This window comes from Myotis nattereri, assembly GCF_964212035.1.
Source record: "Myotis nattereri genome assembly, chromosome: 2".
Lineage (NCBI taxonomy): Eukaryota > Metazoa > Chordata > Mammalia > Chiroptera > Vespertilionidae > Myotis > Myotis nattereri.
In genome coordinates this window covers 215,767,635-215,788,054 of record NC_138076.1, presented here as the reverse complement: position 1 = coordinate 215,788,054, position 20,420 = coordinate 215,767,635, and the positions used below count along the sequence as shown (strand labels likewise).

Here is a 20,420-nt window from a genome sequence, read left to right as displayed (position 1 = left end):
ATCCCCAGTGGGAGATGTGCAGGAGGCAGCTGATCGATGTTTCTCTCTCATCGATGTTTCTAACTTTCTGTCTCTCTCCCTTCCTCTCTGTGAAAAATCAATAAAATATATTTAAAAAAAAGAAAGAAAGAAAATAATTTTATGGATGGGGGTCACCACAACATGAGGAACTGTATTAAAGGGTGGCGGCATTAGGAAGGTTGAGAACCACTGGGTTAGAGCTATGGTTAGGGTTATGGGTAAGGTTTGGGTTAGATCTTAGGGTTAGATTTTAGGGTTAGGGTTAGAGCTTAGGGTTAGTGTTAGAGGTTAGGGTTAGGGTTAGAGTTAGAACTTAAGTTTAGAGGTTAGTGTTAGGATTAGAGCTTAGGTTTAGGATTAGAGTTTAGGGTTAGGGTTTGATTTTAGGGTTAGATCTTAGGGTTAAGGTTAGAGGTTAGCATTAAATTTTGGGTTAGAGGTTAGCTTTATGGTTAGAGTAAGAGCTTAGGGTTAGTGTTAGAGGTTAGTTTATGGTTAGGTTTAGAGCTTTGTGTTAGAGGTTAGCATTAGGGCCTAGGATTAGGGTTAGAGCTTAGGGTTAGGGTTTAGGTTAAGGTTAGAGCTAGGGTTAGGGTTAGAGTTGGGGTTACTTACTAAGCCGTTTGTATTCTTTGGGGCATTTGTCAAAGTCCAGAGGCCTCTACCTGCCCCTGTTTGCTGAGTCACTGTCCGGGCTCCTTGTGTATGGTTGTCAGAGAACCCAGCACCCCGGGCAGCCTTGTCCGCTGTGCACCTCCTCCCCAAGAAGGATGAGTGTTATTTGAAAAAGTGAAACCTTATTGTTTTTCTGCTTCTCAATTTAACACAAACTTGCATTGTAACAAATTCAAAATTTCAAATGGTGACAGTTCACAGCTACTGTCCAGTTGCTGGATGTTACGCCCACCTCGAGGCGCCCTTTGTTCCCTAAGGCTGGGTCCTGGGCGTCTTTTCTGTGGGTCCCCTTAGGGATGTTTAGGTTTCTCCCCATCTCTCCCGACCATGAACCTGCTCGGTGACATCAGTGTGCAGGTGTGAGGTCTGAGGATGAAGCTGAGCCGCTGGGCCCAGCCCTCCTGCTAGCCCCGGACAGGAACCTCTCTTGGCTTTTACAAGTGACGCAGGCGCAGTATCTCCTGCCCTCCAGGCTGCAGGTCCTGGCTCCTTCCAGCCGGGGGGTCTCACCCCATCTGAGCGCTCTCTCCTGTGGCGGCTGAGGGCCAGGGGCTAGCATCCGGGAAGGCGCAGTGCTCTCTGGGCGACTGGACCGGAGCCCCCTGCAGGCTCCTCGCTCCCGGAGACAGTACCCCCTCCCCTCAGCTCGGGACACCCACCTCAGGCGCCTTCTTTGGACGTGGCGGTCCATCAGGTTGAGCTGCCCCCCGGCCCTCGGTTAGACTCAGGTCCTCCCACTGTCGCAACACCCTCTCCCTAGCGTGTCCCCCGTGGACCTCCCTGCTGCCCTCCCCACTGTGGCCCAGGGAGCACCCCTCCCTGGTCACTCGAGTCCGTTGTCACACATTTCACAAAACAGGAGCTTCAAAAATTAGCTTTTATTTGTTCTAAGGAACACGTACACAAGCGAGTGACAGGAAGGACGCGGCCAGCCCGAGGCCCCAGGCCCAGCTGTGGGGTCACCTGATTTGGTCAGACACTGTCAGCACAATCACACCGGCCAGACCGGCTGCAGGGACGCGACGTCGTAACACAACAGGATCGACGGACACGCACACACACGAGTGATGCCCGAGGCGGAGGTGCTGGGTGGGCCGGCTCGAGCCTGTCCGTACCACGGAGGTGGGCGTGCGGGGGATGGGGGCGCCTGCTGGCATGCGTGCAAACTGGCAAGCCCTGCTGGACACACACCATCGGCCACGGCGGCCGGGCCCCCCGGGCCCCCCACCAGATGCACAGGCAGCAGGTTCAACCCCCACAGCCGGGCAGGCTCCCACCCCTGCGCCCGGCCCCACTGCCAGGGCCGAACCTGCCCTCGCTCACCCTCAGGACCGACACCCACGGAAAAGCCACCCTCTGTCCCAACCGGCTTAAGGCTAGTATTTCCTGACATCTGCTTCAGTTTGTTTTCTTTTAAGTTAAAATTACCTGAGTAAAAATTTCACAAATTTAAAAAAGCCCAAAACACACTCCCTGCAGGCAGAGTGTCCGGGCTCCTGTTTGGCCCCTCGCTCCCCTGGGGCAACGCTCCCGGAGCCAAAGCAGAGCTGTGGGTGCCCGGGCCCCCTGGACCCTGCGGCTGCTCCTGCCACTGGCACCAGCGAAGGCACGTGAGGGAGGGGCTGGCAGCCGGGGTCCCCCACGCCCACCGCTGGGGCTCAGGGGCAGGACACAGCTCAGGCCTCCCGACCCTTGCCTGATGCCCATGAGGCCCGTGAACAGTCTTGGGGGGAGCCTGCGCTCAGAGCAGTGAAATGATCCTTTATTTGGGTGGTTGGGGGCGGGAGCAGGCGAGGCGGGACCTGGACCCCACAGGGTGGCACCAGGAGCTCCTCGGGGCCGGCAGCCACAGGTGGCCCCTCAGCTGCGGTGGCTCCTTGGTCCTTCCTACGGGTCCGGCCGGGCCGAGGACACCCGCTGCAGGCAATACCGGGCGGCGGGCAGCGACAGGACCAGGCTGGCGGTGCGGCGCCCCATCCAGTACAGGCTGTAGCCCAGCAGGCCCAAGAAGGTGACCTTCACCGCCAGCCGGGACACTCGGCCGGAGATGGACGGCGGGGGGACGCTGGGGGAGGGAGGGTGGGCTGGGCCTGGCTCCGGGTGTGTGCACCCAGCACCAGCCCCGCCCAGCCGTGCGGCCCCCCCCACCCCCGCCTAGCTCAGCGCGTGGGCCGGTGGGCGGCGGGCACTCACGTCATGATCTCCTGGATGTTGAGGTCAGTGGTCCAGTTCTTCTCGATGCCGGGGACGTGGCCCATGCCCACGACGCCCACCACCACGGAGGGGACGCACTTCCTGGGCTCGGCGTCAGAGGCGCGGGGCAGCTCGAGGCGCCGGGCGGCCTGCCGCAGCATGTAGGTCAGGTACACGTCGCGCTCGGAGACGATGGTGCGGTGCAGGTCGGGGAACTCGCCAATCATCTCCGCCATCATCTGCTCCAGCAGGTCCTTCTGCTTGCACCGCTCCACGTCGTCCTTGCTGGGGGGAGAGGGGAGCTGCCAGCCCGGCCGGGGCCAGCAGGAGGCTGGGCTGCTCAGCCAGGGTGGGGCCGGGCCCCTTTGCTGGGGATCATGGCTGAGGAAGGACTGGGAGGCTGGCTGAGGCTCAGCCACAGGACAAGGGGCTGTGCAGACCCCTTGTCATTTTGGGGGTCGCCCTGGGCTACGGGCCACCATCCCTGCCGGGACGGGCAGGAGGCCGAGGGGCCCTACCTGATGGGGTCCGACAGGAAGCACAGGCCCCAGGCCAGCTTCACCTTCTGCCAGAAGGACAGTGCGGCGATGGCCCTCTTGAAGGTGACGGGGATGGGCCGGTCTCCCAGGTGGAACTTGCAGAAGGGCACCTTGCTGGCCTGGGCAGAGGCTGGGGTTGGCTGGGGACGCCGCAGGCCCCGGGCCCCATCCCGAGCCCCCCCGCCGAGCCAGGCCCACCTCCTTGAAGGCCTCGCGGAACTCGCCGCCGGGCGCCATGCCCAGCTGCTCCGTGATGTGGGCCGACACCTTCAGCAGTAGCATCTGCATCAGCCCCGACATGACCCCGTTCTGCAGAGAGGCCGCAGCCTGAGCCCAGCCCACAGGCCCGAGGCCTGGCCGTGTGGACCCACCCAGGGCTGCGGGGTGGACGGTCTGCTGGTCCCTGCCCTGGACGCTCCTTCCCTCCAGCCCAGCCCAGGACTCCACTGCCCACGGTCGGTGCAGTGGCCGAGGGCTTGGGGCTGGCAGATGGCGGGACAGGACTGAGACCCCCACCCCCACCCGTCCCTGCTCAGAGTCCCCAATCCTCCTCCTTTGTCTGACACTCGGGGAGGGAGAGGGCGGAGGGGCCTCGACAGGCAGAGACAGGGCGGGCTGCTCCCTGTGCTCACTGGGGGCCGGGTCTCCCTCGGGTCCTGTGACCGGGCCTCTGAGGCGGGCAGAGCAGGGAGCACCCCGTGCCCGGGGCCCGCGGCCGCGCACCTGCCGCACGGCCTGCTGCAGCTTCTCCAGGCTGATCTCCTTGGCCTCGCGCAGCAGCGTGCGCTCGTCCATCCTCAGCATCGACACGCGGTACTGGCACAGCTCCACCACCACCACGTCCGGCTGCACCGCGCGGATCGTCTGCACGGACAGCGTCACTGGCCGCCGCTCCGCTGCCCTCACACCCCCCTGCACAGCCGCTCCCCCCCCGCCCCCCGCGGTCCTTAAGCAATTAGAGAGAGGGCGCTCAGAACGGGCTGCCTGCCCTGGGAGAGGGGGCGCGGGAGGCCCAGCGCAGTGGCAGTCACCTTCACCACGTCCTTCTTGCTGTCATCGCTGAAGTGGGCAGTGCCCACCACGTACACCCGGCTCCCGTCCTCAGCCACCAGCTCCGTCACCGTGCGCGGCAGCCGGGGCCGCTCTCGCCGCCGTTTCAGCTTCATTTCCAGCAGCAGGTTGAAGGCGTCCGCGTCGGCTGCAAGGACACAGGCCGCTGGGGTGCGCAGAGCCCGGGCTCTCAGGGCTGCAGGGGCGCCAGGAGGCGTGGCGGGGGAGGGGGGGCGGGGGAGACGGGGCATGTCCACAGGGAGAGCCCCCCACGCCCTGGGCAGCAGGGCCCGTCCACAAACCCGGGAGCGGCCCACCCTCGCCGCCCAGCACCACATGGTCTTGGGAGCACGGACACAGGTTCTGGGGTTCTCCAGGAGGCGCCCTGGGCACCATCTCCGCAGCTCCCGAGGTCCCCGCGGGGTCCGCGCTGGTCTGCGGAGGGAAGGGGCGTGTTTGAGTTGGGGATCCCCTGCCTGGAGGCTGCTTGAGCCCCAGACACCCCCTCGCCCTGCCAGGCACCCCCGTTCAGGTGCTGCCGGGAGCCCCCCAGGACCAGAAGCTGTGTATGGCCACGGCTCTGCAGGCCGCCCTCCTGGGAACAGCTCTCCCCCGCGAAGCTGGCCGGGCCCTGTGCCCACCCCGCGGGCCTCACCTCCTGAGCCGGCTGCTCCTCCTCCTCCTCCATGGCTGCAGGAGGCTCTGCACCAACCAGGGAGCCTGAGGAGACAGGTCCGTCCTCACCGGGAGCCCAGGCCGGGCAGGGGGCTCGGTGGGGAGCAGGGGGCTCGGTCAGGGGATGGGGTCTGGTCGGTCGTCTTGAAGGGCCCTGGGTGGGACCGACACCACCGGCCACCAGGGTCCCTGGCCGGGCGCAGCAGGTGCGAGACTCCGCCATGAGCGACAGGGCAGCCCGGCCGCCGGGGTCTGGCCAGGGAGCCGGGTCCGCGCCAGCGGGGCTGCCGCCCCCACCTCCTGCTGACCCACGTGGACCAGGTTCCATCTGACTTTGGAACGAAGCGCAAGTGGCAGCAGTGAGCCTGTGTGTCACATCAATGCTGGACCCAGGGCTGTCTCAGCATCTGCGGGGGCAGAGCGTGGCTGCTGTCCACGGAGCCAGCCACGTGCACAGATGTCAGCGCAGACGCAGCACCTGGCCACGGGCCGTCAGATCCCTGCGCCTCCCACCGGCACCAGCTGGACCGGGCCCTGCTGCCCCAGGACAGGTGGCCGCACAGACCCAGAAAGGCGAGAACCTGACCAGACCCCTGAGGCCCCGCAGACACCAGGCCATGTCTGGGCTGCACGGAAGGGACGCTGCTTGGCTGTAGCCGCGGCTGGCGGCGTGGGGTTCACAGCCTGTCGGCCGGACGTGGCCCCACAGGGGCGCCTCGGGCTCGGGATGGGCTTCAGCAGCAGCAGCCGCTGGGACACACGGGACAGACCCCCAGGGGCTGCAGGACGGGCCAGGGTTCACTATTTTTTTAAGTTTTAAAATTTATTTATTGATTTCAGAGAGAGGGAGAGAAATATCAACTTGCTTCCCCACTTAGTGATGCATTCACTGGCTGATTCTTGTATGTGCCCTGGCCAAGGATCGAACCCGCAACCTGGGCTATCAGGATGACGCTCTAACCAACTGAGTGAGCCGGCCAGGGCTCAGGTTCACTACAGACCTTTCGTGACGAAAAGGAAAAACAGCCCTGACTGGTGTGGCTCAGTGGATAGAGAATCGGCCTGTGGACTGAGGGTCCCAGGTTCGATTCCAGTCAGGGGCATGTACCTTGGTTGCGGGCACGTTCCCGGTGTGGAGTGTGCAGGAGGCAGCTGATCGATGTTTCTAACTCTCTATCCCTCTCCCTTCCTCTCTGCAAAAAATCAATAAAATATATTTTTTTTTTTAAAAAAAGGAAAAACAGCCCAGCCGGCCAGCGTGGCTCAGTGGTTGAGATCGACCTGTGAACCAGGAGGTCATGGTTCGATTCCCGGTCAGAGCACATGCCCAGGTGGCCCCAGTGTGGGGCGTGCGAGAGGCAGCCCATCAGCTGATCGATGATTCTCTCATCACTGATGTTTCTCTCTCTCTCCTTCTCCCTTCCTCTCTGAAATCAATAAAAAATATTTTTTTAAAAAGGAAAGACAGAGTGGACTAAGCATGACACGTCAGGCTCTGTCCCTGGCCTCACTGCTGACCCGGCAACTGGCCCCTGAGCTTCCACCTCCTCCCTGCAGCGGGAGGCACTGCCTGGGCAGGAGGTGCCGCCGGGGCAGGGCTGCCTCCCGGTGTCACGGCCAGGCCTGCTGTCGACACGCAGAGGGGCCTGGGCTGACCCAGAAGGGGGCGGCCCGTCCCGAGGATGAGTAGGGCCAGGAAGAGGAACAACGGGCAGCCAGCGAGGAGGGTGGTAGTCAGACCCCGCGGGACAGGGAGGGGAGCCTGGCGGGAGCCCGCGTCTGGCCTGGCCTCCTGCGGGGTGCCCCCCGCCCGGAAGGAGCAGCAGCACCGCGGGCACCTGGTCAAGGGCAGTGGCTCACCTGGGCCTCGCCCCTCCCAGCACCTCCTTCCAGCTTCACAGAGCAAAGCTCTGCCTGACGCAGGCACCGCCCGGAACAGAAACAGGAAGCTGAGCCTGTGGGCGCGATCACAGCTTGGGGCCTCCCCTCTCGGGCCCCTGGGCAGCCAGCGAGGAGGGTGGCAGTCAGAGCCCGGAGGGAGGCAGCCCATCCTCACTTCCCAGCAGCACAAGGAAAACCCACTGTGCTCACAGCCACCGCACGGGAGGCCACCACTGCCTCCCCCTTCCCTCCCAGCCTTTGGTGGCCACAGGGCTGGCCAGACCCCCCCTCTGACACCCAGGAGGAAGCCAGTGCCCGTGGGGGCCACGCCTGGAGTCCCGTGAGGGCTGGGCCCCCCTTTCCCACTGAGCCCCATCCCAGTCCCGGGAGGCACCTCTCTGGCCTCATCACATCCAGGCGCCACCTTCTAACACTGTCTGGGTCCCTCACCTCGGCAGGCCTTGGTGATACCCCCGCAGGACGGGACGTGACGGGCTTTAGCCCTCCTCCCCTCTCCCTGGTCAGCATCATGCGTCTTCCAATCTGTACGGCTGGACCCTGGAGGGAGCACGGGCCCCGCCCCACGGACCACTGGCCCAGCCTCCTCCCTGCACCCACGGTGGCTGCTGGGGAGGCATCTGTGTCCTTCCCAGTTTCCTGCCACGAAATCTCTGGACTGATGGGTCCCACCACTGCAGGCTGCAGGGACCGGCGGACACAGGCTGACACCCTCCCAAATCCAGGCCCCAGAGCCCGCCCCTTCCAGCAGGAGCCTCTGCCAGTCCTGTCCTCACTCCCGTCCACGGAGCACGGCCTGGGGTGGGTGCTGGGCACAGCTGTCGGAGTGCCGCTGAGCAAGGCTGCCCACGGCCAGTCTGTCTGGCAAACAGGTGGGCTCGTCAGCCACCTGCCAGCAATTGCGCTTTGGGCGACGGTCACCTGGTTGGCCAGATCTGACCAGTCTCAGCGCTGTGTGGCCCTGGGCCGGACGCTTGTACCAGCTAGGACTCTGAGTGCCTGCCGTCCAGCCGTCCACACACAGTAGGCCCTCTCCAGGCTGCAAAACGCATGGCTCACATGCTCCTTGGCCCATGAACACGGGGCCTCTCGGCTGCCCTCTGCTGGGCAGACCCCGCAGGCAGGAGGCGAACGCTGCAGGGAGGCCGTCCCAGGCTGGAGGGACAGCACCACTATTCGCTGGGGAATCGCGGCACTTCCCAGACCTCCCGGAAAACAAACTCCCACGTGTGGGAAGTCCTGACAACGGAGAGCGCCTGTCTTGTCAGTAGCCGTGGGAGGGGCTGGCTCTGAAGCGGGAAGAGCCCGGCCGGCGGCTCCGTGGCTGAGCGTCAGTCGGCCTAGGAGCCAGGAGGTCAGGGCTCGATTCCCGTCGGGGCACAGGCCCAGGTTGCGGCTCGATCCCCAGTGCGGGGCCTGCAGGAGGCGGCCGGTCCATGATCCTCTCTCATCATCGATGTTTCTATCTCTCCCTCCCTCCCCCTTCCTCTCTGAGATCAATACATATATATACATACACACACATACATACACACACAAAATATACATATATACACACACGCGTACATATACACACATACATATACACAGGCGCGTACATATACACATACATATATGTATATAAAAAGGGGGGAAGAGCCCCAGGTGTGTGAGGGACCCACCGGGTGTGTAGCCCGGGACACAAATCAGAGTAGCACGTGACGTGCCCTGCGTGGGGTTGTGGGGCAGAAGCTGAGGTCTCAGGCCACTGGCTCCCCACCCATCCGGCCGCTGTCCCCTCCTGGGCCCATTGCTGGAGACCGAACTCTATGTCCCCGAGTCCAGGGGTCGGAGCCCTAAGCCCAACGCGATGGCGCCAGGAAGTGGGGCCTCCGGGGCGGTCAGGTTCGGGTTCAGGTTGGGGTTGGGGTGCGGGGGGGGGGTGCGGGGGGCTGGGGGGGCGTGATGGGATGAGGGCCCCTGAGCGGAGGCCCCAGAGCGCTGGCCACGAGGACGGGGAGCCCGCCGGCCCCGCAGCCGGAGGAGGGACCCACCCGCGACCGGGCAGCGCCCCCACCTGCGGCTCCAGCGCCAGGCGGGAGGACGGGCTGCCGAGCCCCGACTGGCGTCTCCTCATGGCCGCAGCGGACTGCGCCGCCGGCCCCCCCAGAAAGGCCTCCCCGCGGCCTGGCTTCCGGGTCCAGCCCTGGAGACGCCCCCGGGTCCGGCAGGACCGGCTCGGGGAGGCGTGGCGGGTGCCCGGGGGCCCGCGGATGACAGCCCGCGGGTCCGAGCGGGGGCTCCTCGGCTGCTGGTCCAGCGCAGGGCCCCCGCTGCCCACACCACCCACCGCGCGGCGGTGCCAGCTCCGGCCCCGGCCCGTCCGGGTGGACCTGCCCCGCGGGCGCCCGCAGGGCTGACGGGACCGAGCCGGGCGCCCTCGTCACCTGGCGCGGGGCGCAGCACCGAGCGCGGCCGGGAGGCAGGGCGCCCGGGGCCGTCCCTCCGGGGGTCGCGCGGGCCGGGGCCACCTGCGCCCCGCGGTGCCGAGCGCCCGTCCGGACCCCGGGGCGGCCCAGGCGCCCGGACGCCCCGCGGGTGGACAGAGACGGGAACTTCATGGCCCGTGAGTTACAGCTCGGCGGGCAGCTTCCCGGACGCCGGGGCCGGGCTGTCACCGGCTCCTCGGGCTCCCCCGCCATATGGCAGCCCGCTCCGCCCGCGCCAGGCCGCCGCCGGGAGGCGCGGGGACCCGCGAGACCCCGTCCCCGCAGCCCGGACCCCCGCCCCTCCCGGGCCGCGCCGCCCGGACCCGAGACCCCCGCCCCGGCCCGCGCCCGCCCCCGGCCCGCGCGACGTACCGGGGCGCGCAGCGTTCCTCAGCCGGCCTCCATGCGGCTCGTCGCCCCACCGGACGGGGCGGGCCGGGACCGCGGGGCGGGGCGGCCGGACAGGCCGGCGGCCGTGCCCCGAGCGCGCGGCATGCTGGGAAGCGCAGTTCCTCACGCCGCCAGCTCGCCTCTGCGGCGCACCAGCGGACTACACTTCCCAGGGAGCCGCGCGCGGGCGCCCTCGGACTACAATTCCCAGAAGGCTGCGTGCGGGAAAGCGTCGCTCGGCCTCGGAGACCCGGGTCTCAGGACACAGGCAGCGGCCACGTTGACGCGAGTTCGAGTCCCCGGCCCGCCGCCCGGACGGGAAGGCCCTGCGAAGCCCTTAATTCTCTGGTGGCAGCTCCCAGTCTGTCGAGTGGGGATGGTGTTCGTACAGCGTCCACAGGTGGCTTTGCGAAATGGTACAGACGCAAGGGGCGGCCCAGAGCGCGATGCGAAGAGCAGAGAACGCGGCTGTGCAGCGCCCCCACTGGGAGCCGGTCTCCAGGCGCGCGGCCTGGCCATCCCTCGGCATGGAGTCCCCGGACCGCAGCCCTGGAGGGCCCTCGGGGCGGGCGGACCTGGAGGGCTGGAGCCCTCGGCCCACGGCCAGCGGAGGGGCCCTGTCGCCCTCTGACCCCGGCGGCCTCGGGGTCCCCCCCGCCCCGCCCCTCCCTCGGCCCCGCCCCTCTCCGGTGGAACGCCCGGTTGCGGGGACCCGGCGCAGCACAGCTGGTGGGTGCGGTGAGGGCTTCCTGCGGGCGGCGCGCCGGGACCGCCCAGACCGCTCCCCGGAAGCTCATGCCCGGCGCTCGCGGCCCCGGTGCCCGCCGACGCGGATGCGAGGGGCTCCCTGTAGGAAAGGGCGGGGGGAGCGTCTACCTCTGCGTCTGGGACCAGCCGCTCTGGGCCAGAGGCTGCCCGCCGCCGCCGGAGCCAGAGGACCTGCCAGGCCCGGAGCGCGGGGCGGCCCAGCCCTCCGGCAGGAACTGGGTGCGGGGGCGGGGGCCCTCGGGCTCCGGGAGCGGCCCCAGGCTCCGGGCCGGATCTGCGGTGCCCCTGCGCTGGATGGCGCGGAGCGTCCTCCAGGCCAGCGGGCTGGGCTCTCTGCCCGCCAGGCGCCCCGCCTCCCTCCTCCAGCTTCCTGGTCCCGGGCCTGGCTGGCCTCGGGGCTGCCTGTTCTCCTCGGACAGGCATGTCCGGTCCAGCCCCTCTGTCCGGTTCTCCGCACTGGCTCCGAGAGCCCGCGCAGGTCATGCCACGGGAGGAGCGGTGTTTACCAGGCGGTGCCCGGGCCCACTCTGGGGCATCGCCCGGGGCCTGGAGCAGGCTGAGGGGCCTGCCCACGCTGGGCTGGCGTGGTGGGCAGAGGCCTGGCCGAGGGAGGGGCTGCCAGTTTCCCCCCAGCCTCTCCTCTTCCCCCACTCGCCCTGCTGGGAGCTGGCAGCCGGAGGGGAGGAGAGGGGCAGGCGGCTTCCCTGATGCCTCCCTGCCCTGCGGGGGCAGAGTCCCACCCCCCTTCCCGCCCTTCCCGCCCCGCAGGGAGTGCCTGCCTCTGCGTGACAGTGACTCAGCAGATGGCACCGCACACCAGGGACAGGTGGGGCAGCCTGCAGGCTGCAGAGGCCTCGGGGAGTCCGCGGAAGGTGCCCCCAACCCCCCCCCCCCCGACCCGTGTGCGCGCGTGTCTTGCAGCAGCGGCCCCGTGTGCTCACTGGCAGGGGACGTGCAGATGGACGGCCGCCGTGCTCAGGTGGCACACACCCTGCAGGACTTGGGGCCATCTCCATGCTGAGTGGAGTCACCCTGGTGGGCAGGACGAGCAGGAGGCCGCAGGGGGGCAAGGCCGGCCGGCCGGGCAGGGCCCAACTGGGCTCCGCATGCGTGCGGTGGGGATGGCGAGGATCACAGAAGTCAAGCTGGACCCCAGGCCCAGTCGAGAAGAGGCAGGAGGCCGCGGCAATGCTGACACCTGAGGCCTGCATGGCCTGGGTTCCCTGGTGGGTCCCCTAGGCCTCTATCGTCTCCATGGAGCCGGGTGCCAGTGTGGGACTCGGAGGGGTGCTGCCCGGGGGCCATGGGCCAGCCTGCTTCCGTCCTGTGGGCACACGATCCCTTCCCACGGCGTGGGGAGAGGCTGAGTGCCAACCCGAGGGGCAGCGGCCACACAGCCTGGGAAGCTGGACCGGGGAGAGCGTCCTGGCTCACGCGAGGGGAGTGCTCTCTGGGGAGGTGTTCATTCCCTGATGCTCTGGCCCATGGAGCCTCGGACGCGACTGCCCCTCCCAGGCTGGCCGGTTCCGACACAGTCGACAACTTCCAGTGCAAACCTGCCGGTCTAGGCCCCGCCCGCCCGCCCCTCCTCTGTGGGGCCACCTCCCACCTGCCCTCATCACCCGGGGCCAGGTCCCCGACAGCCAGGGGCAGCCCTGTCCCGGGGCCCCGACACTTCACACAGCCCGTCCGAGGCCTGCTCCCTGCCCGTTCCTCCCTGAGAGACCACAGCAAGGGCTCTTGTGCCCCCGTCCCTGCGCCCCTGCCCCTGCCCGGTGTGGCCCCCCCCTCCTGGAGACTGTGAGCACAAACTGTCATCGCAATGGCCACTGTCCCGTCCTGCCTCCCCACACCTGAACAACAGCAAACCTACATGTCAAACACCTGGTGGGCTGCAGCCTGTCCACATCCCTGTACAGTCTGACTCCCGGGAAGGGCAGTTGCCCAGCTCCCAGATGCTGGGTGGGTGCGGGGGGCGCTCCAGGCCAGGCGGTCAGGTCTGCCCACGCCGGGCTCTCTGCAGAGCGCTCCCTGCGATTCCAGGCCTTCACCTGCCTGCTCTGCCCCTGCAGGTCTCTGGCCCCACTGCCCCAGCCACCTGCCTGCACGAAGTGTCCCTTCAGATCCTGAGGGTCACGTGCCGTGGCCTGCAAGGCGTGTGGTCCCGTGGACACCCACAGGGCCAGCTTCATCCCCGCCCAAGTCCTAGGCCTGGTGACAAGACCCTGCCCTGGACCCCTATGGTATTAGCAGCACCTCAAGGCCAGAGCCTCCTCCGGGAGCCTTCCTGGGTCCTGCTCTGCCGAGTGTACCCAGCAGCCCGTCCCCCAGCACCTGACGGAGGAGATGGCTGCCTCTGGGCGCGCGCCGTCTCTGCTGAGCCTGTGCGTCCTGGAGGGCTCACCTGGTCCCGGCGCCTACGGTGCAGTTAGCAAGAGGCCACGGCGTGTCAGCCACAGTGACGACCAGGTGTCTGCCTCGCTGTGGGTCCGCAGCACCCCCAGGGTGGCCTGGAAGGCAGGGGGGCGCCTCCCGGGGCCTGTAATGTGGGGGTCCGGGATCGACATGCAGTGGGGACACAGGAGGCCTTGGCCAGAGCACAGGCCCCCAGCGTGGACCACGCGGGACGCAGGCGGTATCAGAATAGTATTTATTGATATGCTCAGTGCTACCTTGTGAATGCGTCACGTTGTTGCCGTGGCTGAGGTAATAGGGGCAGACCCGCCACGCCGCCCGGCTCCCCGGGAAGCAGCGTGGGCCCGGGGCGGGGCTGGGGCCCGGGTGGGGACGTGGTTATTGCGTTGGACTCCTTTCCTTGCTCACGCCCCGGCGCCCATGCCTGGTCTCACACGTGCACGCTCACCTGGGCCCGCTCACACACACTTGCTTACACGCTGGTGCCCACTCACGCATGCTTTGCACGCTCACCCACGTGTCTACTTGCACACAGGCGCCCTGCCCCTCTGGCCACACACACCCACACGCCCACACACACATCCTTTGTTTTAAATGCACCCTAAGTCTCCTGACAAGAGAGATACTTGTGGGTTACAGTAACCATAGTGAAGTACAGGTAGTCGGGGTACAAGGAGAAAGTGCATGTTGACCTTTGACCTGAGGGCTTCCGGCCCTGCCCGGGCAAGCCAGGAGCACAGCATGGCTCAGCGGCTGTGCGTCCCAGGCCCGTGGTGCCCCTGCCCCCAGCTTCCTTCTACACCTCGGACCCACATGTCCCCCACAGAGCACCCCTCATGGACAGCATCCTGGGCCCAAGACAAACTAAGAAAATAAACTCTTCTCACGGCGAGCGCCTGGTGCAGGGAGGGGGCTCATGGCCAGCCCCTGGCCCAGCCAGCACCCCAACAATGCCACAGAGGGGGAGGGACAGGTGCTGAGCCCGAGGCATGCGGGTGGGAGGCTGGGGTGGGCAGTGCTGGGGGCGGCGGTGTACCCTGGTCATGCGGAGGGGTCCCCCGGGGGGGCCCTGGCAGCCATGCGCCCTCAGAACTCCACGGTACTCACTACGGTCCTTGGCTCATCGAAGGTGGCGATGAGGATCTGCTGGGGTGGGGGGATGGCGATGAGGCTCCCCATGTCTGGGGGTGCCCGGGGCCCCCCGTCCTCCTCCTCCCGGGCCTCATACAGCGTGCCGATGTGCAGCAGCGGGTGGGTGGCGTTGCGGCTCAGGATGGCGAGGGGGTCGGGCTTGCCCAGGCCGGCGGGTGACAGAGGGGCCGTGGCAGGGGCGGCGGGGGGCGAGCAGACATGGAAGGTGCCGCCGGAGGGGAGCACAGCCCGGGCCGGCTCTGCTGGGTACAGGATGTCCTCCTCAGCGAGTGGAGCGTCTGGAACACGGAAGACACAGCACGTCACCCCCGCAGGCCCATCTGCCCACCATTCGACCCCTCCCCACACCCCTGAAGCCGCTGGGGCTCATGGCTCCGAAACGTCCTGGGAGGGTTGATCTCTCCCTCAGCCTCCAGAGCCTGCAGGGTCCAGGCCAGACCCCCTGTTGTTTTTTGTTTTTTTTGTTTTTTTAAATATGCCTTTATTAATTTTTTAGAGAAAGGAAAGGAGAGGAATAGAGAGATAGAAACATCGATGATAGAAACATCGATGATAGAGACCGGCTGCCTCCTCTAGGCCCCACACTCGGGATGGAGCCCACCACCCGGGCATGTGCCCTGCCTGGGAACCTACCGGGAGGCGGCCTGGCTCCTGGGTCAGTGCCCAGCCGCTGAGCCACACAGGCTGGCCGGGCGGGGGCGGGCCCTCAGCACACAGCGGCCTCCCAGCACCTTCTCCAGGGCCTGAGCAACTCCCTGTCCCGCCCTCCAGCCCTGGGCCCCGCCTCCTCCTGTCCCCCTCACAGGGCTGGGGTCCTGCTGGAACTCGCCCCTGCAGAGCCACCCGCGCCCACTCAGCCTGACCGCTCAACCCCGGCAGCGTCACTCCTCCGCCTTTCACAGGGTTCCCAGGTGCCGGGGCTGGGGAGGGCGGCCCGGGTCCTCCCTTCCCTGGACCCCATGCAGGCCCTGCCCCCCTCCGGCCCTCCGGGCTGCCTACCTTTGGCGGGGGCCGCGGCCAGGCCCAGCCCGCACTCCTCTGCCTGGGACAGGAAGCCCCCTTCCTGGCTGCGGGAGGCGGGCAGGGCGGCGGGCGAGGCCTCGGGCTTGGCCTTCTTGGCGCCCAGGATGTAGGGGTGCACGTCCAGGGAGAAGTGGCGGGCCGGCTTCTTGTCGGGGCCGGGCGGGGGGCCGGGGGCGGGGCCGGCGTCGCCGCCGCCCTTGTAGTGGTGCGCGGCGCGCGCCCCCGCGTCCAGCAGCGGCGCGATGAGCGTGTCGGTGGCCGTCTTGCGGCGCACGGGCTTGGGCTTGTCGGCCTTGCTGTTCTCCACGCGCATGATGGCGAGCGGCTCCTTGAAGGGCTGCGGCAGCGGGTTGCTGCTGGGGATCCACTTCATCTTCTTGCGGGGCCGCTTGACCACGGGCGGCTCGGCGGCGCCGTCGGGCTGCGCGGGGTCGGCGCTCGGGTCCACGGTCTGCGCGCCCGCGTCGCGCACGGCGGGCGAGGCGTCGTGGTTGGACTGCGCCAGCGCGGCCAGCAGCTGCCGCACCACGTTGTCGTACATGAGGTCGCTCTCGTTGGTGATGAAGTCCAGGCGGTTGAGCGACTTGATGTGGTCGCGGTTCTCGTTGCAGAACATGGCGAGGATGTTGATGTCGCAGAACTGCGAGCCGTGCCACTGGCGGCGCGTCTTGATGCCCACCTTGTGCAGCTTGTCGAAGATGAAGTTGCTCTTGCGGAAGATGAAGAGGTGGATGAGGTTGACGAGGATGATGAGGTTCATGGCGCAGAGCAGCACGATGTCCACGCCCGCCACGATGCGCTGCAGCTGCACGGACGGCAGCTTGCAGCTCACGCGCACCGCCGCGCCCGCGCCCGCCGGGCCCCCGTCCGGGGCCGCGCCCAGCGCGCAGGTGAACTCGTTCTGCTTCTGGGTGGCGTAGTAGGTGCACAGGTAGGAGATGGGCGCCACGCTGAGCAGCAGGATGAGCAGGTGGCGCGCCAGGTAGAGCTTGGCCAGGAAGTTGCTGCGCCCGCGCCGCTCCAGGTACTTCTCGAACAGGTTCTGCTCGGGGCTCTTGTCCTTCTCCGCGTTCTCGATGATCTCGCGCTTCTCGCGCTCCGTGATGCCCGGCCCCTTGGACTGGATCTGCTTCTCGATCTTGGGCGCGCGGCCCTCCGCCGCGCGGTGGTAGCAGTTGTCGATCTCCTGCAGCAAGAAGTTGAGCTCGGAGGTGAGGCGGGTGGAGGCCAGGAACTCCCAGCCCAGCGCGGGCACGTACATGATGGCCGCGAAGGCCAGCAGCGAGTAGGGCAGCAGCTTGTGCTCGAACAGCGATGGCCACAGGCTGGCGTCCACGCCGGGCAGCGCGTCCCGCAGCTCCGTCCAGCAGTAGCCGCGGGCGTACAGCGCCTGGTCGCGGGTGAAGTTGTGTGGGGTGTAGCAGTAAATGGGTTCCTCTGGGGGGAGAGGAGAGGGGGCTGGGGCGCCAGACCCTCCCCGGCCACGGCCCGCCCACACCCGGGCCTGTAGAGGCTGCTGCTCCTCAAACACTCCCCTCCCTCATGTCCCAACCGTGGGGCAGGGTCACACCGGGCACCCCCCCACCCCCCAGCAGTGGGCTGCCCCTTCCGTTAGGTTATGGCTGTGCCCACTGCACCTGGGACCAGCCTGCACTGCCAGCAGGCCCTCCTCCCAAGGCCACCCACCGGGCTCTGTGCGCAAAGGGGCAACCAGTCCCTGAGAGGAGCCGCCTTCCAGCTGGACCAGCCCGGGCCTGGCCCTGCCCCAGCTGCCCCTGAGGACAGTGGCCCTGGGTTCCCCTGGAAACCCCACGGCTGAGTGGCAAGGCCACATGCAGCATCGGGAAGTCCTTACCACGGAGGAGAGGGGTGCTGGGTGCAGCCTGGGGGAGGAGCGAGCTGCACCTGCGTCTGCCCAGTCCCACGCTGCCATGCTGGACGCTCCGGCCCCCGGCCCCTCCCGACCCTCCGACCCTCCGAGTCCGGGTCCCGCCCCGCCCACACACCCCAGTGCCGCCCCGCAGGGGAGCTGAGATGCTCCTGCGCCGGTGGCTCCTGCCAGCAGCGCCTGCCCTCCGGGCCCCGCGCCCCCAGCTCTATGGAGCCGCTCTTCTGGCCGGCGAGACCCTACCCCAGCCATCCCCAGACCTGGCCCATGGCCCCCACCTCCTCCTCTCAGCCCTCTCACCCCAGGGGAGGTCCAGATCCCGCCCAGACCCCACACCCGACAGGCCTCTGTGTGGGGCGCTGCAGCTGGCTCCCTAGAACCTGCGATTAGGTTCCTTCACAGACTGCCCGTGGGTGAGGTCAGGGCTCTCAGTGGGGCGATGGGCCTGGGTGACCGGGTGGCCTGGTGTGATCACAGGGACCCTTTAAGGGAGGCAGGAGCATCAGAGTCAGAGAGAGGTGTAAGGGCCGGCCAGTGGCTCAGTGGTTGAGCGTCGACTTATGAACCAGGAGGTTACGGTTCGATTCCTGGTCAGGGCACAGGCTGGGTTGCGGGCTCCATCCCCAGTAGGGGGTGTGCAGGAGGCAGCTGATCCATAATTCTCATCACTGATGTTTCTCTCTCTCTCCCCCCCTTCCTCTCTGAAGTCAATAAATATTATAAGGAAATAAAAAGGTGTAAGGAAGGAGACAGAGGGTGGGCCAGGGCAAGAGACCCAGGGATGCGGGGGCCTCGGAGCTGGAGAAGCCCAGGGAGGTGGCCCTGCTGACACCTTGGTTCCAGCCATAGCACACATTTCAGGCTTCTGAGCTGCAGAACCGTGAGAGTCCATTTGCGTTATTTTCAGCCACTCAGTCTGTGCTGTAGGCGGAGGCTGGCCGCCCCCTCCCAGGCCCTCTCTGGAGCCTCCCCCAGGGACCTGAACAAACATGCTCCCAGGGCGCTGGCCCCCATGGGAGGGAGGGGCCTCGCAGGCCCAGCCTGGAGGTCGGGTGGGGGGGTGTGAGATGCTTGCCTCCTGTCCTTTCTGGAAAGGGAAGCAGAGGCCGAGCGGGGACACGCGGCCTTGGGGACACCGTCGGCCTTGGGGACACGCGGCCTTGGGGACACGCGGCCTTGGGGACACCGTCGGCTGTGGCCGGAGAGGTGCACTGACTACGCTGGAACCTCATCAGGTGGCTGTTTTAGGAGTTGCTGGTCCCCTGTCCAAGGACCCTGGTAACCCTTGAACTCAGTCTCTCCCCTGTCCTGGCCACACACCCATCTGACCCCTCCATCCACTGAGGGGTGGTCCATGGGGGGGGTCACTCACAGCAGCTCTGACCAGGAGCGAGGGGGGTCTTTTGCCATCCAACACCCTCTAAGCCCGGGCACCCGAGGGCCTGGCATTTGGGCAGCTCCCAGATGGGAGGCCAGCCGTTTCTGGTCGGCCCCTCCCCCCACCAGCAGGGCCCAGGTGGGTGCACCATCTCCCCGTGCAAATACAGGCGGCTCCACGGCAGGCCCGGCTGGACCAGGATGCCCAGGAAGACGCCCGCAGCCCAGGCCCGGCTGGACGCGGAGGGTGCCCAGGCCCTGCCTGGCTGAGCTGGCCTCTCCCCTCTGTGCGCACCGTACTGGGAACTGTCTCCCAAAAGGCAGTCCAGTCTCACTCCCCGCTATCTGTGAGCCTGACCTCGCTTGGGAATAGGGTTTCTGCAGATGCAATAAAGCTAAGACGAGGCCACACTGGAGTGGACGCCAGCCCAGTGGCTGGTGTCTTCATAAGACGGGAGGTTTGGATACAGACACGCAGAGAGAAGGCCCCCAGGAGAAGAGGAGGCAGAAACTGGGCAATTCAGCCTCGGTGAAACCAAGGACTGCCAGGCCCCCAGAGCGGGAGGAAAGCAGGGGCCCCTCGCCGGAGCTCTGGGAGCCCGGCCCTGCCCACGCCTTGATCTTGGACCCCAGACTGTGAGAGAGTCAAATTCTGGTTCTGAGCACCAAGTTTGTGCTAATTTGTTCAGCAGCCCAGGACCCGAGTCCGCCTGCCCACCCTGAGGGACGCCCCGGAGTGGGCAGCACCCACACCGGACTCAGCAGCTGTGGGCTTGTCCTGGCCCCGGGAGTCTGAGTGTCTGGACCCTGGGGGGCATTAGGCACCGTGGACAATGGGTGTCCCCTAAAGGCGAGGCCTTCGGGAAAGTGGATGCAGAGTGCAGGGACGTTGCCAATGTCACTCGGGGGACAGAGCTGCACATCCCTCCTAGAGGAGCCCCAATCCCTTCTCCATGGACAGGCACTCCGGCCCTCAGACACAGCATTGGGGCTGGGAGGGTCCTCTCACCGTCACCTGGGCCTGAAACCCTTGCCAGCCAGACCCTGGGGGTGCGATTCGGGTCTCCAGCCGCCCACCTCGGGGAGGCCTCATCCTGTGGCTGAGCAGAGCGGGCCTGCTCCTGGGGGGACCCGCCCCGCAGTCAGGCCCCAGGCTCGGGCTCTGCTATTCCCATCCATCACCTGTAGCGTCTCCTGGTTCTCACCTGGCCACTCCTCCTTCCTCAGACCCTGCCCACTCCCCTCCTGGGCGCCCCGTCCCAGCCAGACCCCACTCTCATCTGTGCCCCGACGTCGAGGTCCAGGATGGGGTCATCCCGGGTTCCAGGTGAGCGAATGGGAGGTAAAAACCACGCCTGGTGCAGAGGGGCGGGAGCAGCCGAGTGACCGGCAGCACAGCAAGGACGGCGGTGTTGAGGGGCTGCTGGAGGCCGGGCTCGGCAGCCGCCCCCCTCCCGCCCCCCCGCCCCCCGCGCCGCGCCCCCGCCCCCGCTCCGCGCCCCCGCCGGCCTCACCTGCGAAGTTCTTGGTGAAGACCAGGGTGACCAGCAGGATGGGGACGAGCACGGTGCCGATGGTGACCACGCGGTCGAACGGCAGCTCCAGCTTCAGCTGCAGCAGCAGCGCGGCCAGCGCGCCCGCCTTGTCGTCCTGCGCGCCGGGCAGGATGAGCTCGCGCAGCTTCTCGCCCGCCAGCAGCGCCGTCGCCATGTCCGCCGGCTGCTCCAGGAGGTGGTGCATGGGGGGCGCGCGCGGGCGGGGGGCGCGGGGCGCCGGGGGCTCACGGGGCGCGGGGGGCGGGCGGGGGGCTCACGGGGGCGCGAGGGGCCGGGGCGGGGGCGCGGGGAGGGGGGCGCTCCGCCGCCCCCGCGGGCAGGGGTCGGGCGC

The 20,420-nt window shown here is 67.1% G+C and overlaps 2 protein-coding genes across 10 annotated transcripts; both read right to left on the bottom strand.

Moving 5' to 3' along the window:
• Positions 1 to 1,561: 1,561 nt before the first annotated feature.
• On the bottom strand, positions 1,562 to 10,050 carry TRABD (TraB domain containing). Of its 9 annotated transcripts, none has more exons than XM_081083262.1 (10): positions 9,893 to 9,934; positions 7,014 to 7,150; positions 5,134 to 5,198; positions 4,835 to 4,913; positions 4,460 to 4,626; positions 4,152 to 4,292; positions 3,627 to 3,737; positions 3,408 to 3,547; positions 2,890 to 3,174; positions 1,562 to 2,761 (listed from the first exon to the last, which is right to left on the bottom strand). In XM_081083262.1, the coding sequence occupies exons 3-10, from the start codon at positions 5,164 to 5,166 to the stop codon at positions 2,584 to 2,586; spliced, it is 1,134 nt and encodes a 377-aa protein (XP_080939388.1). In that variant the 5' UTR covers positions 5,167 to 5,198; positions 7,014 to 7,150; positions 9,893 to 9,934; the 3' UTR covers positions 1,562 to 2,583. The 9 variants fall into 9 exon arrangements, with proteins under 9 accessions (XP_080939388.1, XP_080939391.1, XP_080939389.1 ...); XM_081083265.1 differs by having other exon boundaries at positions 4,781 to 4,913; positions 7,014 to 7,108; XM_081083263.1 differs by having other exon boundaries at positions 7,014 to 7,108.
• Positions 10,051 to 13,313: 3,263 nt separating this feature from the next.
• PANX2 (pannexin 2) lies at positions 13,314 to 20,276 on the bottom strand. The gene is made up of 3 exons (XM_081083257.1): positions 20,048 to 20,276; positions 15,245 to 16,705; positions 13,314 to 14,523 (listed from the first exon to the last, which is right to left on the bottom strand). The coding sequence occupies exons 1-3, from the start codon at positions 20,271 to 20,273 to the stop codon at positions 14,180 to 14,182; spliced, it is 2,031 nt and encodes a 676-aa protein (XP_080939383.1). The 5' UTR covers positions 20,274 to 20,276; the 3' UTR covers positions 13,314 to 14,179.
• Positions 20,277 to 20,420: the final 144 nt, after the last annotated feature.

Excerpts from the sequence above, each read along its gene's own strand:
- TRABD (XM_081083266.1), bottom strand. The coding sequence starts at position 4,816 with ATGTGGTGCTGGGCGGCGAGGGTGGGCCGCTCCCGGGTTTGTGGACGG. Across the intron at positions 3,738-4,151 it reads TGCAGCAGGCCGTGCGGCAG|AACGGGGTCATGTCGGGGCT; the intron begins GTGCGCGGCCGC and ends GCCTCTCTGCAG. Across the intron at positions 2,762-2,889 it reads AACATCCAGGAGATCATGAC|CGTCCCCCCGCCGTCCATCT; the intron begins GTGAGTGCCCGC and ends TCCCTCCCCCAG.
- PANX2 (XM_081083257.1), bottom strand. The coding sequence starts at position 20,273 with ATGCACCACCTCCTGGAGCAGCCGGCGGACATGGCGACGGCGCTGCTG. Across the intron at positions 16,706-20,047 it reads CTTCACCAAGAACTTCGCAG|AGGAACCCATTTACTGCTAC; the intron begins GTGAGGCCGGCG and ends CTCTCCCCCCAG. Across the intron at positions 14,524-15,244 it reads GGCCGCGGCCCCCGCCAAAG|ACGCTCCACTCGCTGAGGAG; the intron begins GTAGGCAGCCCG and ends TCCGTGTTCCAG.